Source organism: Podarcis vaucheri (assembly GCF_965113315.1).
Source record: "Podarcis vaucheri genome assembly, chromosome: 1".
Lineage (NCBI taxonomy): Eukaryota > Metazoa > Chordata > Lepidosauria > Squamata > Lacertidae > Podarcis > Podarcis vaucheri.
Window position 1 is genome coordinate 85,583,617 of NC_138759.1, and position 17,632 is coordinate 85,601,248.

General features: G+C 41.9%; 3 protein-coding genes across 3 annotated transcripts; all 3 read left to right on the top strand.

The window, feature by feature from the left end:
* Positions 1-1,710: 1,710 nt before the first annotated feature.
* On the top strand, positions 1,711-2,649 carry LOC309526394 (olfactory receptor 5AR1-like; the record flags this gene model as incomplete). The annotated part of the gene is made up of 1 exon (XM_082212422.1): positions 1,711-2,649. One exon carries the CDS (start codon positions 1,711-1,713, stop codon positions 2,647-2,649), a length of 939 nt encoding a protein of 312 aa, XP_082068548.1.
* Positions 2,650-8,899: 6,250 nt separating this feature from the next.
* On the top strand, positions 8,900-9,844 carry LOC309517258 (olfactory receptor 5AR1-like; the record flags this gene model as incomplete). The annotated part of the gene is made up of 1 exon (XM_082196400.1): positions 8,900-9,844. The coding sequence occupies one exon, from the start codon at positions 8,900-8,902 to the stop codon at positions 9,842-9,844; it is 945 nt and encodes a 314-aa protein (XP_082052526.1).
* Positions 9,845-14,158: 4,314 nt separating this feature from the next.
* Positions 14,159-15,103, top strand: LOC309526332 (olfactory receptor 5AR1-like; the record flags this gene model as incomplete). Its single annotated transcript, XM_082212258.1, has 1 exon — positions 14,159-15,103. One exon carries the CDS (start codon positions 14,159-14,161, stop codon positions 15,101-15,103), a length of 945 nt encoding a protein of 314 aa, XP_082068384.1.
* Positions 15,104-17,632: the final 2,529 nt, after the last annotated feature.

Genomic DNA, 17,632 nt, shown 5'->3' on the forward strand with positions numbered 1-17,632 from the left:
CAGCAGCCTCACAAATGAATATGGGGAACACCAGGGCAAACAGCATACTGCAGAACATCAACCCAATTCTGCCTTGTTTTTAGATTCCATTGACCCAAGTTGCAGCAAGATTTGATAGTGAATTCTTTTTTAAAAAGGGAAAAGATGGGGGAAAGATGCAGGAACCTTAACTTAAGGGGGATTGAGGAGGTTTGCTGCAGTGACATAGCAAGAAGTGGCCAGCATTTGAAGGATGTTTTAAAAATAAAAAATGGGTATTAGGCGCAGCAAATGGTGCTGGTTTTGGTGAGTAAGTGGAAGCACTGGTCACTAGTGGAAGCCAATGGCCAGCACAAGAGCTTTCTACAAAACCTTGACGAAGGCTGAAAGAGGCTATGTGTTTGATAACCAAATCCCTCCTGGCAACTTGGCACAAGCAGACTGCACAGTGATGGGGAAGAATCCCAATTTACATACAGGGCCCTTGGGGCAAGAGCCAGAGAAGAATTCAGGAGCGCTCATATCTTCTTTTTGACAAACATTAGGAGTTTCTAAAGCTTATATCTGAGGGGTTTAGATTGGAGGAGGAAACGTTAAGCATCTCATTGACATTCCTCTCCAGCGGCAAAGTGTGTGGAGGGCCACAGGGACGGCTTCCCTGGGTGCAAAATTGTTAGAGGTGCAAAATTTCAACACCCTGTGCTGCCTCAGTACTGCTGTGCACTTCCGTTGCTGGGCTCCCTTGAAAATGGCTTCCCCATGTGAAAAAGGAAGTGACCTCTCCAGACAATGGAACAACTCTTCTTTTCTTATCTATGTGGCTGTGCGAGGTTTGAGGGAAATACAAGGAAGAACAAGGACGGCCTATTACAAAAAATGATATCATGTGTACATTGATCTGGGAAGCTTGGACGGTGATAGAGATGATGCAGGAAGCGTGGGTAAAGGGTATGAGAGCCCACCATATGTGGTGACAATGTAAAATTATTAAGAAAGGCTGGGAAGTGGTATATAAAGATTTGAAGAAAATGTTGAAAATGACTTTTGTTTTAAAAAAAAATGAAACTAAGATCCTGGAAGGTACAGGACTTAATGGATTTACCATGCAAAAGACTTTGTTCCTGCACCTGAGAACGGACGCCAGACCAGCCCATCCCTATAGAAGGAAGAAGCCACCGCCAAAGAAGATGAAAGAGATTGGCAAAACAAACTAATAAAATATAACTGGACATAGCAGACAATTTCTCTTTTCCCCCCTTTCCTTAAAAAAGGGATAAGTGTATAAATAAGTATAGAAAATTGAACCAGGAGGGGGAGTTGGAGGGAAGTCAATTAAGATGTATGATTTTGATTGTGATGTTTTTTATGATTGGGTTTTTTTTCCTTTTGTTATTATAAAATTAATAAAAGAAAAAAAGAAAATGGCTTCCCCATGTGAAAAAGGAAGTGACCTCTCCAGACAATGGAACGACTCTTCTTATCTCTGTGGCTGTGATCTCCTGGGTGACACAGATGCTGTTAGGCAGTTAATGTGCATGCATACTCTATCCATTTCCCTTTCTCCGCACCCCCCTTCCCTATGTGGCCACAGGTACTGGCAACCCATGCTATATCACTGTTCCTTGGAACTTAAATGTAGGGTCTCCTGAAACTACTTTTGGTTGTGGAGCTAATACTATTTCAACTTTTTTCTCATATTTCTATTTACACAGGAGAATACAACTTGTGACAATGTCAGAAGGAAACTTCACCACAATTACTGGATTTGTTTTGCTTGGATTCACAGATAACAAGAGTCTGCAGTTTATTCTCTTCATATTGTTCTTACTGATTTACTTGTTGACCCTGGTGGGGAACATTGGCATGGTAACATTAATCAGGGTTGACTCCAGGCTCCACACTCCCATGTATTTTTTCCTCTGCAGCCTGTCACTTTTGGATATTGGTTATTCCACTGTAATTGCTCCCAGGACACTGATTACCTTTGTGGCAGAAAGCAAAACCATTTCCTTCACTGGCTGTGCCCTGCAGTTTTTCTTCTTTTGCATTGCTGTATCCTGTGAGTGCTGCCTGCTGGGTGTGATGGCATATGACCGCTTCATTGCTATCTGCAACCCACTGTTGTATACTGCTCTCATGTCCAGAAAGCTCTGTTATTTGCTTGTGGCTGGTTCCTATGTAACAGGTTGTGTGAATGCAGTGGTCCACACTTCCCTTATATTTAATTTGTCCTTTTGTCGTTCCAACATCATCAACCACTTCTTCTGTGATGAGCCCCCGATCCTAAAGCTGTCCTGCTCAGACACAACAGTCATTGATATTTTTCATTTCGCCTTCTCAGCAGCACTTATATTGGTAACTATATTGGCCATTTCCATCTCTTACACATACATACTTATTGCCATCCTTCGGATCAGGTCAGCTGAGGGCAGACATAAAGCCTTTTCCACCTGTGCCTCCCACCTTATGGCTGTCACCATATTCTATGCAACAGGAGCTTTCATGTACTTAAGGCCCAGTTCAAAGTATTCAGTGGAGCAAGACAAAATCATCTCTGTCTTTTACACCCTTGCAATACCTATGCTGAATCCACTCATCTACAGTCTGAGAAACAAGGAGGTAAAAGAGGCTTTCAAAAGGCTGGTTGGAGGAAAGGTGGTCTCTAGGTAAATTCCTCCTGAATTGTGAGCTGAATTGGGAGGGGCAACTTCTGTTAGAAACTAATTAAAGATGAATAGTAGAAAGTAAAATAAATTCCCAGGCTGTATGTCCTCAGGTGATTATGCTGAGATGTCATACAGAGTATTTTAATTTATGCCTTTGAGGAATTTGGTCACTAGGTGGTGGCAAAACAACTATAAAATGAGCATTTCTCTCTACATCCCTTATTCTAGGGTTCTAGGATCGACACTGATCATCTTCAGAAGTAAGGTTTCTTATAATACATTTCCTAGCCAGATATAATCCAAAATTCCTGTTAACTGTTAGGATATAGTTCCATTTCACCTTAAAAAGGTCAGGCATGATTGTTGTGTATCACATGCCTGTTTACTCCAAGCGCTGTCTGCTGGGAACTTCCATTGTACATAGCTTTTGTATTCTGGCTGTTTTTCCTGGACACGGAGGCAAGCCGTCATGTTTTTCCTTTGTTCTGAACTACATTGAATAAAGCTGTAAATATGCTCTCCTGTCTGCATCTTTCATTACGGAGAATCTGCTGAAAGGGTGTGCACGGGTCTTGGAATGACTCTGAGGCTCGTGTCGCTAATTGACTGATGCTGTTCCTCCGGAGACAACTGGGGGCCTGCCTGATGCCTCCGTCTCCCTGGCAGTATCCCAACAATAGGTTTCGGGTCCAGATTCACGGCACTTACAGGAGAGTTAGACTGCTGATTCCTGCCGAGATCCTGGCAGCAATAGCAACAGAGGTATGTGGAAAAGCGAGACTTTTCTGTGCCGTGGAAGCAAGCTACATCTGATTTATGACGTGCTAAAGATAAGGAGCCCTTGAAGGGAATAAGGCTCACGGCTGAAGTAAAGAGCTGGGATGGATCTTTTACAAGCCTCCGTTGGGGCTCTGTACCCAAAGCTTAATGGACACAATTATCAGACCTGGGCAAGGTACTGTGAGGGCCAGATGAGAAGGCTTGGTCTGTGGCACACTGTTTCTGAGGACCCCCCTGTGCCTCTGACAGATGAATGGGTGGCACAAGATTCAAGAGCCATGGGAGTGATTTTGCTCTCAGTAGCTCCTGAAGAGTTAATCACCCTGGCTGGCAAGGCCAGCTCGCATGAGATGTGGGAAGGGCTTCCGGCCTGTCATCCCTGACAAGAGGCTGGGTCTGTGTTGCTTTACTTCAAAAAGCTGCACAGGAAGCATTTGGAGCCAGGGGAAGACCTTGGAGCCTACGTTTTGCATTTGCAGCATCTCAGAAAGGAATTGACTCATAGAGGTTTTAATATGCCTGAGACTCTGTTTGCAATCCTTATCCTGGTCTCCCTGGATGAGATCTATCAGGCTGTGGCAAGCCAGCTGGCAACTCTTCCTGCGCAGGACCTCACTGCTACAAAAGTTTTGGCGACCTTGCAAAACGAATATGATAGGAGGAATGCAGCTGAACCAGCTTGTGTGCTTCAGGGGGAGCAGTGTGGGACAGCATTCCAGCTTCCAGGGGGAGCCAAGGCATTGGCAGCTGTGAAGTGCTGGAAATGTGGAAACCAAGGTCATATTCAGAGATATTGCCCAAAGGCTGGAGCTAAACAAAAGAAGAAGCGTGCAGGTGGCCAGAAGCAGAAGGGGGGTGGGAAACCCAGGCCAGTGAAAAACAAGGCTTTGTTTGCTGGCAATGCTTCTCCAAAAGTCAAAGGCAGATTTATTGTGGATTCTGGAGCGACAAGGCACATAACGAAGGATCGTCACCTGTTTATTTCCTTCATGCCTCAAAATGGGGAGATCCAACAGGCTGATGGAAAGATGTTGAGAGTTGCAGGAGTCGGGACAGTGAAACTGGCAAGTCTGCACACAACCATCAGCGAAGTACTTTTTGTTCCAGATTCTGCAGACAATTTCCCCAGCGTCCCACAGCTGACTGGGCAGGGCTTTGAGATTTCCTTCAAGAAGAGCGTCTGTGTCATCAGGAAGGGCAAAGAGGACATTTTGCATGCGAAGTTTGTAGATGGCTTGTTCTTGATAACTTATGATGACAATGCTGTTGATGTGTCTAATGTTGAATCTTGTTGTGTTGCACAAACTAACAAAGTTCTTCATGCAGGATGTATTCACGAGGCGCACCAAAAATTTGGTCACATGTCTTGGCAGGCACTGGCCAAGATGCCTAGGTTGGTTCAGGGTTTGAACATTAAGCCCTGTAAGTTTCAAATTAAATGTGTATCTTGTGCAGAAAACAAGGTGAAGGTTGATCCGAAAGGCAAAGTGTCTAGCAGACAGGCTTCCAAACCCTATCAGCTAGTCCACGCAGACCTGGTTGGTCCACTTGCGCCCTCTTTGGGTGGAGCAAGGTACTTCATGGTTTTAATTGATTTTTTTTCCAGGTACATTCATGTGTTTATGCTCCAGCAGAAGTCAGAAGCGTTCCCTAAGTTCAAGGCGTTCTGTGCTTGGTTGGAGAATGCTCACAATAAATGCATTGGCTGTTTATTTTCTGATCAAGGCGGTGAATTCACTTCTCATCAGTTTGAGGCTTTCCTGACTGAGAAGGGAATCCAGCACGACCTCTCAAGTCCTAGATCTCCATGGGAGAATGGACTTTGCGATCGGGCAAACCAGACTTTGCTGCAAGGCCTAAAAACCTTGTTGCATGATGCCAGTCTCCCTGAGAAATATTGGGCTGAAGCTCTATTGTGTTTCCTTTATTCCTATAACAGGAGACTGTCATCACCTATTGGTTGTACTCCCTATGAGAATATGTTAGGTAAGAAACCTTACATCAAGCATATGAGAATCTTTGGTTCTGACATGTGGGTACACACCCCACAGAGCAGCAAGCTTGGGAAGTGTGGGGCACATGGTTTGTTCATGGGGTACGAAAAAGGTGCATACAGGATATTCATGACTGACTCTCAGTCCATTAGGTTCACAAAAGTTCATAAATCCAATCCTATAAATTCATTCATTATTGCAGAGTCCATATCATCATCATCATTATGGGCAACAAATGGTGACCAACAATATAGGATGCTATTCCTATGACACTGCTCTGATTAACAATCCTCAGACTTGCAACAATTATAGTTCAGAAATTTTGGAGTGTGGGATGGAGAGAGGTGGATACTTGATCAGAGTCTGGGCACCAGCTTCAGTGGGTAAGTAATATGATGAGGCAACGCTATCACGCCAATCAATGATCTACATGGTGCAGTGCCTAGACTTGAATAAATGTCACATTTCCTACAACAGACAGTGCCAATGGTCCTCTTATATTTCAGATAAGGGTCAACCCATGTTGACCACTCAAACTCCATTGAACAGGGAGCAGCAACCAATCCTCACTTTCACGTCAGTGTGTGATGAGCATGTTTTCAAAAGCATGTGATTCTCACTTTACATTTTGAGTATTACTCAGCAAACTGTGCACGCCTAAGAGCTTATCCTTTTAAAAACCATACTACTACGGTGGAGTGCACTGCTTGTTCCAGGTGTGCAGGATCCATTTCCTTTATTGCAATTGGGTCTGGGTGAAAGCTGCCTTGCTCACTTTTATTGACCTTTTCTTAGCCTTTGATACCATTGATGGTGATATTTAGTGACTTCTAGATTAGATTAATGCAATGAACAATATACGAGGCTGCCCTTGAAGATGACTTAGAAACTTGAATTGGCTCAAAATGCAGAGGCCAGGCTACTGGCTGGGGTTCAATTGAGATAACATATAACCTCTGTTTCAAAAAAAAGTTACACTTGTTTGTTTCCAGGCCCAATTCAAGGGGCTCATGTTACTTTTTAGCCTCCAAATATCTGAACATCAGCATCCTACAGACCTTCTTGGGTGTTGAAATCAGCAGAGGAGGCTCTATTGGCAGTTCCACCTCCCTAAAAATGTCAAGTGACAGTGACCCAGGAGAGATAAATTTCTTTGGCAGCCCCTAAGTTGTGGAATCCCCTCCTCACAGAGATGCATCTGTCTTCATTACTCCCAACTTTCAGTGAAAACTAAAGAAGCACATCTTAACATGTGCTTTCAGGGGAAACCCTCTTCCGGTTACTGTAATCTCTTTGAACTGTTTCAAATTCTGGTTTTTAGATTGTAAGCCCCTTTCAGTCCTGCTGGTCCCAATGACTTTGTTGGTATTGGTAACTGGTGTTATTGTTAATAGCTTTGGGAATATGCAACAAACTGACAGTACCCTAAAACAAGATAGAGGAAAGTAACTAGTGAAGATTCCTATTGAATTGTGGGCTGAATGGAGAGGGAAAACTTCTGTTAGAAACTAATTAAAGATGAATATTAGAAAGTAAAAGAAATTCCCAGGCTGTATGTCCTCAGGTGATTATGCAGACAGTATTTTAATTCATGCCCTTCGGGAAATTGGTTTCAAGGTGATACCCAAACAACTATAAAATGAGCATTTTTCTGAACATGCCTTATTCTGGACTCTAGGATCGACATTGGTCATCTTCACAAGTAAGGTTCCTTATGATACATTTCCTAGCCAGATATACTCACAAAGTTCTTGTCAATTCTCCCTCCACCAGCAGCAGTCAAATTTATCAACAGTGCATTTCTCTGGAAGCAAATTTATTATCTGGAACTTCTTTGGGCTTCCTGTTCATTTCTTTGGGTTTGTAGGTTGACACACTTTATGATGCTGCATGAAATCTCTCCTGCATGTTACCTGTGATCGAAACGTATCTCCAGAAATGCAGATTCAAATTGATTGGCTAAGAAGTTTATTTCTCTAGTGTTTTCATTGGGCTTCACAGCCACCTTCCACCCATACAGGGTAAAAAAAAGATTACATTTAACAGCCACACAGGAGGAAAGCTGTCTTCCATTTGCTCATAAACATGTCTGTTGAACTGAGGTGATAAAGAGAGAATGCAAAAATACTGTAACTGAGTGGTTTCTTAAATTCATTTTCATTTTTCCCCTTTTTGGTTGAACCCAACTGCAGTGCCAGATAAAAAAAAAAATTAAGCAAATAAACTGCTTATCTGATGTTTTTAAATTTCCATTTCTGAATTTCTTATTACAATCACACACAACTTGCAGGAAAGATCTCATGCAGTGTCATCAGAAGTCAACCTCCCCAACTTCTATGAAACTAAGGCAAAATAAATTCCAGATTTTTGTTTTGTTTTGTTTTTGTTTCCAGAGAATTGAGCTGTTCGTAGATATCATCTGGCTGTCAAAAATAGAATATCCCAAACACTCTGAGAATAAATCAAGCTAGGATGTTGACCTGTGAAGAGGACAGATGTCATTCCTAAAGCCCCAAAGTAAGGTTTACTGATAGAATGGCTAATTTTATAGTTGTGAGGTTGCTGCAGAAGATAAAAATGAATTCCTCTGTAGTATGTTGGTGTCCTTCATTTGCGCACAACCTTGTTTGTATGATCACTGCTTAAGTTACTGTAACGAAGCAAGAACACCCTCCCCTCAATGCATAGATAATGAGGTGTGTCTCTTAAATTCAGTCTGATTTTTTTTCCCTGTGGGTTGAATCTGGCAACCATGCCAGATGAAAATAATAAACCAAACCATTGCTCAGGCAAATACTGCATGTACAAATGAAGGACACCTTATGTACTCCAGAGCAAAATACTATTCTTTGAGACATCAGCCTCTCAAATTAATGGGAAGATACACTTTCTGCAGGAATCCCAATTTACATACAGAACTTTCAAGCAAGAGCCACAGAAGAATTCAGGAGTGCTCATATCTTCTTTTTGACAAAATTAGGAGTTTCTGAAGCTCATATCTAGGATGTTTTGATCGGAGGAGAAAAACTGAAGCATCTCGTTGACATTCCTCTCCAGTGGCATAGTGTGTGGAGGGCCACAGGGGCAGTTGCCCTGGGTGCAAAATTGTTAGAGGTGCAAAATGTCATCACCCTGTGCTGCTTCAATACAGCTGTGCACTTCCATCACTGGGCTCCCTTGAAAATGGCTTCCCCATGTGAAAAAGGAAGTGACCTCTCCCAACAATGGAATGACTCTTATTTTCTTATCTCTATGGCTGTGATCTTCTGAGTGATGCAGATGCTGTCAGGCAGCTGAATGTGCATGCATACTCTGTCCATTTCCATTTCTCTCCCCCCCCCCGCATCCCCATGTGGCCCCGGGTACTGGCAACTCATGCTACACCACCGTTCCTTGCCACTTAAATGTTAGTGTGGAGCTAATACTATTTCAGCTTTTCTCTCATATATTTATTTACACAGGAGAATACAACTTGTGACAATGTCAGAAGGAAACTTCACCACAATTACTGAATTTATTTTGCTGGGATTCACGGATAATCAGAGTCTGCAGTTTATTCTCTTCATATTATTCTTACTGATTTACTTGTTGATTCTGCTGGGGAACATCGGCATGGTAACATTAATCAGGATTGACTCCCGCCTCCATACTCCCATGTATTTCTTCCTCAGCAACCTGTCACTCTTGGATATTGGTTACTCCAGTGTCATCGCTCCCAGGACACTGATGACCTTTGTGACAGAAAGCAAAACTATTTCCTTCACTGGCTGTGCCCTGCAGTTTTTCTTCTTTTGCATTGCTGTATCCTGTGAGTGCTGCCTGCTGGGTGTGATGGCATATGACCGCTTCATTGCTATCTGCAACCCACTGCTGTATACTGCTATCATGTCCAGAAAACTCTGTAATCTGCTTGTGGCTGGCTCCTATTTAACAGGCTGTGTGAATGCAATTGTCCAGACTTCCATTATATTTAATTTGTCCTTTTGTCATTCCAACATCATCAACCACTTCTTCTGTGATGTGCCCCCGATCCTAAAGCTGTCCTGCTCGGACACAACAGTCACTGATATTATTCATTTCATCTTCGCAACAGCAATTGTATTGGTAACGATATTAGCCATTTCCATCTCTTACACATACATACTTATTACCATCCTTCGGATCAACTCAGCTGAGGGCAGACAAAAAGCCTTCTCCACCTGTGCCTCCCACCTTACAGCTGTCACCATATTCTATGCAACAGGAGCTTTCATGTATGTCCGACCCAATTCAAAATATTCCATAGAGCAAGACAAAATCATCTCTGTCTTTTACACCCTTTTGATACCTATGTTGAATCCACTCATCTACAGTCTGAGAAACAAGGAGGTAAAAGAGGCTTTCAAAAGGCTGGTTGGAGGAAAGGTGTTCTCTCAGAGATATTAATTTTCATAATAACAAATACAATCCTATATCTTACTTCATTCTATTTGCAGAGTTGTGGTTGTGGTTGTTGTTGTTGCTGTCGTCATCATTATGGGCAACAAATGACGACCAACATATCTTATAGGATTCTATTCCTATGACACTGCCCTGATTAACAATTATAAGACTGGCAACTAGGTGGACTGGGGGGGTGGAGAGTGGGATACTTAATCAGAGTCTAGGCTCCACCTTCAGTGGGTAAGTAATTTGCTGAGGCAACTATAACACACCAGTCAATGATCTACATGGTGCAGTGCTTGGACTTGAATAAATGCCACATTTCCTACAACAGACAGTGCCAATTCTCCTATGTTTCAGATAAGGGTCAACTCATGTTGACCACTCAAACTCCATTGAACAGGGAGCAGCAACCAATCCTCACTTTCATGTCAGTGTGTGATGAGCATGTTTTCAAAAGCATGTGATTCTCACTTTACATTTTGAGTATTACTCAGCAAACTGTGCACACCCAAGAGGCTACCCTTTTAAAAACCAGACTACTACAGTGGAGTTCACTGCTTGTTCCATGTGTGCAGGATCAGTTTCCTTTATTGCAATGTAGTCAAGCTGTTGAATAAGTGTGGCCAACCACTTTCCCTCTTGACCAATTCCCATCTTGGCTTCTTGAAGCTAGCTGTTGGGGATTGACTGGGTGGGCCCAGGACTTCAATGATGCTTCACTGAGAGAGGGGAGAGTGTCACCTTCTTTGAAAGAGGCTGTGGTGCATCCTTAAGAAGACCTCCCTGGACCTGCAACTGCTGGATAACTATTGCCCAGTAGCTAATATCCCCTTGCCAGGCAAGGTGCTCGAAAGTGTGCTGCCAGTCTTGCTTCAGGCATGCTTGAAGGATCCATTTCACCCTGTCATGACATTCGTTGGAAGAGAGGTGGTGGGGGAACATATGCTCCAACATTTCTACAATGAAAATAAGGATGACCTGGGGGAAAGTGGACATTCTGGGATCATATCTGAAACTTGGACTGCTTCTGTAAATCTGGGATCATCCCTAGAAAATAGGGACACTTGGAGGGTCTGTGGGAAAGCTGCCTTGCTCACTTTTCTTGACCTTTCCTCAGCCTTTGATACCATTGATGGTGATATCTAGTGACTTCTAGATTGTTGTTGTTGTTGTTTAGCCGTTTAGTCGTGTCTGATTTTTTGTGACCCCATGGACCAGAGCACGCCAGGCACTCCTGGATCACTGCCTTGCCGTGACGAAGGGGCTTGAATAACTCAGAGATGCTATGAACTATGCCGAGCAGGGCACCCAAGATGGACAGGTCATAGTGGAGAGTTTTGACCAAATGTGATCCACCTGGAGCAGGAACCAGCAAGCCACTCCAGTATCCCTGCCAAGAAAACTCCATGGACAAAGACAACAGACTTCTAGATTAGATTAATGCAATGAACTATATACGCCCTTGAAGATGACTTAGAAACTTGAATTGGCTCAAAATGCAGAAGCCAGGCTACTGGCTGGGGTTCAATTGAGATAACATAGAAGCCCTGTTTCAAAAAAAAAGTTACATTGGTTTGTTTCCAGGCCCAATTCAAGGGGCTCGTGTTACTTTTTAGCCCCCAAATATCTAAATATCAGCATCCTATAGACCTTCTTGGGTGTTGAAATCAGCAGAGGAGGCCCTATTGGCAGTTCCACCTCCCTAAAAATGTCAAGTGACAGTGACCCAGGAGAGATAAATTTCTTTGGCAGCCCCTAAGTTGTGGAATCCCCTCCTCACAGAGATGCATCTGTCTTTATCACTCACAGCTTTCAGTGAAAACTGAAGAAGCACATCTTAACATGTGCTTTCAGGGCAAACCCTCTTCCGGTTACTATAATCTTTTTCAAATGTTTCGAATTCTGGTTTTTAGATTGTAAGCCCCTTTCAGTCCTGCTCGTCCCAATGACATTATTGGTATTGGTAACTGGTGTTATTGTTAATAGCTTTGGGAATATGCAACAAACTGACAGTACTCTAAAACAAAATAGAGGAAAGTAACTAGTGAAGATTCCTACTGAATTGTGGGCTGAATGGAGAGGGGAAACTTCTGTTAGAAACTAATTAAAGATGCATAGTAGAAAGTAAAAGAAATTCCCAGGCTGTATGTCCTCAGGTGATTATGAAGAGATGTCATACAGAGTATTTTAATTCATGTGTTTCAAGAATCTGGTTTCTAGGTGATGCCCAAACAACTATAAAATGAGCATTTTTCTGAATATGCCTTATTCTGGGACTCTAGGATCGACATTGATCATCTTCACAAGTAAGGTTCCTTTTGATACATTTCCTAGCCAGATATACTCACAAAGTTCTTGTGAATTTTACACAGCAGTCAAATTTATCAGTAGGGCATTTCTCTGGAAGCAAATTTAATGTCTGGAACTTATTTGGGCTTCCTGTTCATTTATTTGGGTTTGTGGGTTGGCACACTTTATGATCCTGCATGAAATCCCTCCTGCATGTTGCCTATGATTGAAACGTATCTCCAGAAATGCAGATTCAAATTGATTGGCTAAGAAGTTTATTTCTCTAGTGTTTTCATTGGGCTTTACCTTCCACCCATACAGGGTAAATAAAAAATAAAAAATTAACAGCCACAGCATATTACATGTGCATTGAGGGAAGGTTATTTCTTGCTTACAATATCTCTGCTTCCTACAAGTGCATATGCATTTTCTGGAAATCCTTTGAATGCAGACCACATCTTGCTATGCCACTGCAACAAGGGAGACCCCCATCTAGCCTCCTCCATTCCCCCCTCAGTTAAGGTTACCCCATCCTTTCCTATTGTTTGCACTTTTAAAAAAGAATGCACTATTCAAATCTTGCTTTGCCTGCAACTTGGGTCAACAGAATCCAAAAGCAAGGCAGAATTGAGTTTATGTTCTGCAGTATGCTATTCCCCCCGTGTCCCCCATATTCATTTGTGAGGCTACTGTGGCAAATAAAGAATTAAATATCTCTGCAGGAGGAAAGCTGTCTTCCATTTGCTCATAAACATGTCTGTTGGACTGAGATGATAAAGAGAATATGCAAAAATACTGTAACTGAGTGTTAACTCGCTCCCTTCAATGCCCAGATATGGCAATGTATTTCTTAAATTCAATTTGATTTTTCCCCTTTTTGGTTGACTCCAATGGCAGTGCCGGATAAAAGCATTAAGCAAATAAACTGCTTATCTGATGATTTTAAATTTCCATTTCTGAATTTCTTATTACAATCACACACAACTTGCAGGAAAGATCTCATGCAGTGTCATCATAAGTCAACCTCCCCAACTTCTATGAAACTAAGGCAAAATAAATTCCAGATTTTTGTTTTGTTTTGTTTTGTTTTTGTTTCCAGAGAATTGAGCTGTTCATAGATATCATCTGGCTGTCAAAAATAGAATATCCCAAACACTCTGAGAATAAATCAAGCTAGGAGGTTGACCTGTGAAGAGGACAGATGTCATTCCTAAAGCCCCAAAGTAAGGTTTATTTATAGAATGGCTAATTTTATAGTTGTGAGGTTGCTGCACAAGATAAAAATGAATTCCTCTGCAGTATGCTGGTGTCCTTCATTTGCACCTAAATCTGTTTCGTGGATCAGTGCAAAAGAAATAGAATTCAGAGATACTGTAACGAAGCAAGAACACCCTCCCCTCAATGCATAGATAATGAGGTGTGTCTCTTAAATTCAGTCTGATTTTTTTTCCTGTGGGTTGAATCTGGCAACCATGCCAGATGAAAATAATAAACCAAACCATTGCTCAGGCAAATACTGCATGTACAAATGAAGGACACCTTATGTACTCCAGAGCAAAATACTATTCTTTGAGACATCAGCCTCTCAAATTAATGGGAAGATACACTTTCTGCAGGAATCCCAATTTACATACAGAACTTTCAAGCAAGAGCCACAGAAGAATTCAGGAGTGCTCATATCTTCTTTTTGACAAAATTAGGAGTTTCTGAAGCTTATATCTAGGATGTTTTGATCGGAGGAGGAAAACTGAAGCATCTCGTTGACATTCCTCTCCAGTGGCATAGTGTGTGGAGGGCAACAGGGGCAGTTGCCCTGGGTGCAAAATTGTTAGAGGTGCAAAATGTCATCATCCTGTGCTGCTTCAATACAGCTGTCCACTTCCATCACTGGGCTCCCTTGAAAATGGCTTCCCCATGTGAAAAAGGAAGTGACCTCTCCCAACAATGGAATGACTCTTATTAGCTAATACTATTTCAGCTTTTCTCTCATATTTTTATTTACACAGGAGAATACAACTTGTGACAATGTCAGAAGGAAACTTCACCACAATTACTGAATTTATTTTGCTGGGATTCACAGATAATCAGAGTCTGCAGTTTATTCTCTTCATACTATTCTTAATGATTTACTTGTTGACCCTGGTGGGGAACATTGGCATGGTAACATTAATCAGGATTGACTCCCGCCTCCATACTCCCATGTATTTTTTCCTCAGCAACCTGTCACTCTTGGATATTGGTTACTCCAGTGTCATCGCCCCCAGGACATTAATTAACTTTATAGTAAAAAGCAAAACTATTTCTTTCACTGGCTGTGCCCTGCAGTTTTTCTTCTTCTGCATTGCTGTATCCTGTGAGTGCTGCCTGCTGGGTGTGATGGCATATGACCGCTTCATTGCTATTTGCAACCCCCTGCTGTATACTTCTATCATGTCCAGAAAACTCTGTAATTTGCTTGTGGCTGGCTCCTATCTAACAGGTTGTGTGAATGCAGTTGTCCAGACTTCCATTATATTTAATTTGTCCTTTTGTAGTTCCAACATCATCAACCACTTCTTCTGTGATGTGCCCCCAATCCTAAAGCTGTCTTGCTCAGACACAACAGTCATTGATATTATTCATTTCATCTTCTCAACAGCAATTGTACTGGTAACTATACTGGCCATTTCCATCTCTTACACATACATACTTATTGCCATCCTTCGGATCAACTCAGCTGAGGGCAGACATAAAGCCTTCTCCACCTGTGCCTCCCACCTTATGGCTGTCACCATATTCTATGCAACAGGAGCCTTCATGTATGTCCGGCCCAATTCAAAATATTCCATAGAGCAAGACAAAATCATCTCTGTCTTTTACACCCTTGCGATACCTATGTTGAATCCACTCATCTACAGTCTGAGAAACAAGGAGGTAAAAGAGGCTTTCAAAAGGTTGATTGGGGGAAAGGTTGTTTCTCAGAGACATTAACGTTCAGAATAATAAATCCAATCCAATTCATTCATTCATTATTGCAGAGTCCATATTATTATTATATCATCATCATTATTATGGGCAGCGTAAGGCGAGCAACATACTTTATAGGGTGCTTTTCCTATGACACTGCCCTGGTTAACAATCCTCAGACTTGAAACAATTATCATAGACATTTTTGGTTTGGGATGGGGTGTGGAATACTTGTTCAGAGTCTGGGTACCAGCTTCAGTGGGTAAGTAATATGCTGAGGCAACAATAACACACCAATCAATGATCTTCATGGTGCATGTGTGGTGTAGTGGTTAAGAGCAGTTGTCTCGTAATCTGGGGAATGGGGTTCGCGTCTCCGCTCCTCCACATGCAGCTGCTGGGTGACCTTGGGCTAGTCACACTTCTCTGAAGTCTCTCAGCCTCACTCACCTCACAGATTGTTTGTTTTGGGGGAGGAAGGGAAAGAAGAATTATAGCCGTTTTGAGACTCCTTCGGGTAGTGATAAAGCGGGATAATAAATCCAAATCCAAACTGCAGTGCCTGGACTTGAATAAATGTCACATTTCCTACAACAGACAGTGCCAATGGTCCTCTTATATTTCAAATAGGGGTAAGCCCATGTTGACCACTCAAACTCCATTGAACAGGGAGACGCAGCCAATCCTCACTTTCACATCAGTGTGTGATGAACATGTTTCCAAAAGCAAGTTGTTTCCACTGCTGACTCCCATTTTACATTTTGAATATTACTCAGTAGACTGTGCACGCCCAAGAGCCTACCCTTTTAAAAACCATACTACTACAGTGGAGTGCACTGCTTGTTCCATGTGTGCAGGATCCGTTCCCTTTATTGCACTCTGAGGACGTAGTCAAGCCATTGAATAGGTGTGGCCAACCACTTTCCCTCTTTAACTTTTCCCATCTTGGTTTCTTGAAGCTAGCTGTTGGGGATTGACTGGGTGGGCCCAGGACTTGAATGATGCTTCACTGAGAGGGGGGAGAGTGTCACCTTCCTTGAAATTGGGTGCATCCCTTCCTTAAGTCCTCCCTGGCCCCTGAATTGCTGGATAACTATCGCCCAGTATCTAATACCCCCTTTGGGGGCAATGTGCTTGAAAGGGTACTGCCAGTCTAGCTTCAGGCATGCTTGAAGGAGACAGGGCATCTGGATCCATTTCAATCTGGCTTCAGACCCTGTCATGACATTTGTTGGAAGAGAGATGGTGGGGGAACATATGCTCCAACTTTTCTCCAATGAAAATAGGGATGTCCTGAGGAAAAGCGAACACTCCAGGATAAAATCTGGGACGGCTTCTTTAAATCCAGGACTGTCCCTGGAAAATAGGGACGCTTGGGGGGTCTGGGGGAGTGCTGCCTTGCTCACATGTGCTTTCAGGGCAAACCCTCTTCTGATTACTGTCATCTGTTTGAACTGTTTTGAATTCTGATTTTTATTTTTATTTTTTCCTTTTTTATAGTTTTTTATTTATACAACAAGAAAAACAAACAAACAAAAAGCACAAATACCAAATTACACACAAATTACAAAAATAACCATAGACACTTAATATTCTTAGCAAACAATAAAACATCTATTGGTCTTAACACTAAAGACCCAACCTCCCGTCTATTCCATACTTCAAATTCATATTACTTATTGCCAATACACTTTTTTTTTCATAATTAAACTTATTCTCATTAAATCTAATTTCTTATATCTACCTTGCAACTATTACTGAAGTTCCTCGAATGCTGCAACAGAATTTAAACTACTATATTTATTTTTCCGATATTCTTTAAAAACCTCCCATTTAGAAACAAATTCCTGTTTTGATCTATTTTTTATTTTTTCTGATGAACCATCTAATTCAGCATATTCTGTCAGCTTTTGGATCCAATCTTGAATAGAGGGGATTTCATTACTCTTCCATTTTGCTGTGATCAAAACTCTTGCTGCTGCCGTCGCATATAAAAAAGATACCCTTCCTCTTTTGTGGAATCTCCAAATCTGTTATTCCCAGGAGGTAGGCCTCTGGTTTTTTATTGAAAGATATCTTTAGCATTTTTTGCAGTTCTGCATGTATACTCTCCCAGAATACCTGTATTTTCCTACATATCCACCACATATGGTAGAATGTTCCTGAGTCTCCGCATCTCCAACAATTACTTGATACATTTTTATACATTTTTGAAAGCTTCCATGGTGTTAGATACCATCAATGTTGCATTTTTTGAAAGTTCTCGCTAATCATGTAACAATTTGTGAATTTCCAATTGATCTTCCATAAATTTTCCCATTGGGCCATGGTTACTGAGTGGCCAAAATCCTGGGACCACCTCACCATTGCCACTGTTACCTCCTCCTCCTTGACTGTCCAGTCAAGGAGGAGTCGGTAAGTTTTGGAAAGAGTTTTTCTTTTAGAATTTAGAAGATCAGATTCGAATTGGGAAATTTCTGTTGAGAACCCCTTTTGTTTGTCAGATTTAATTTTTTCAAATAACTGATGGTATTGGAACCAGTCTGAAATGTG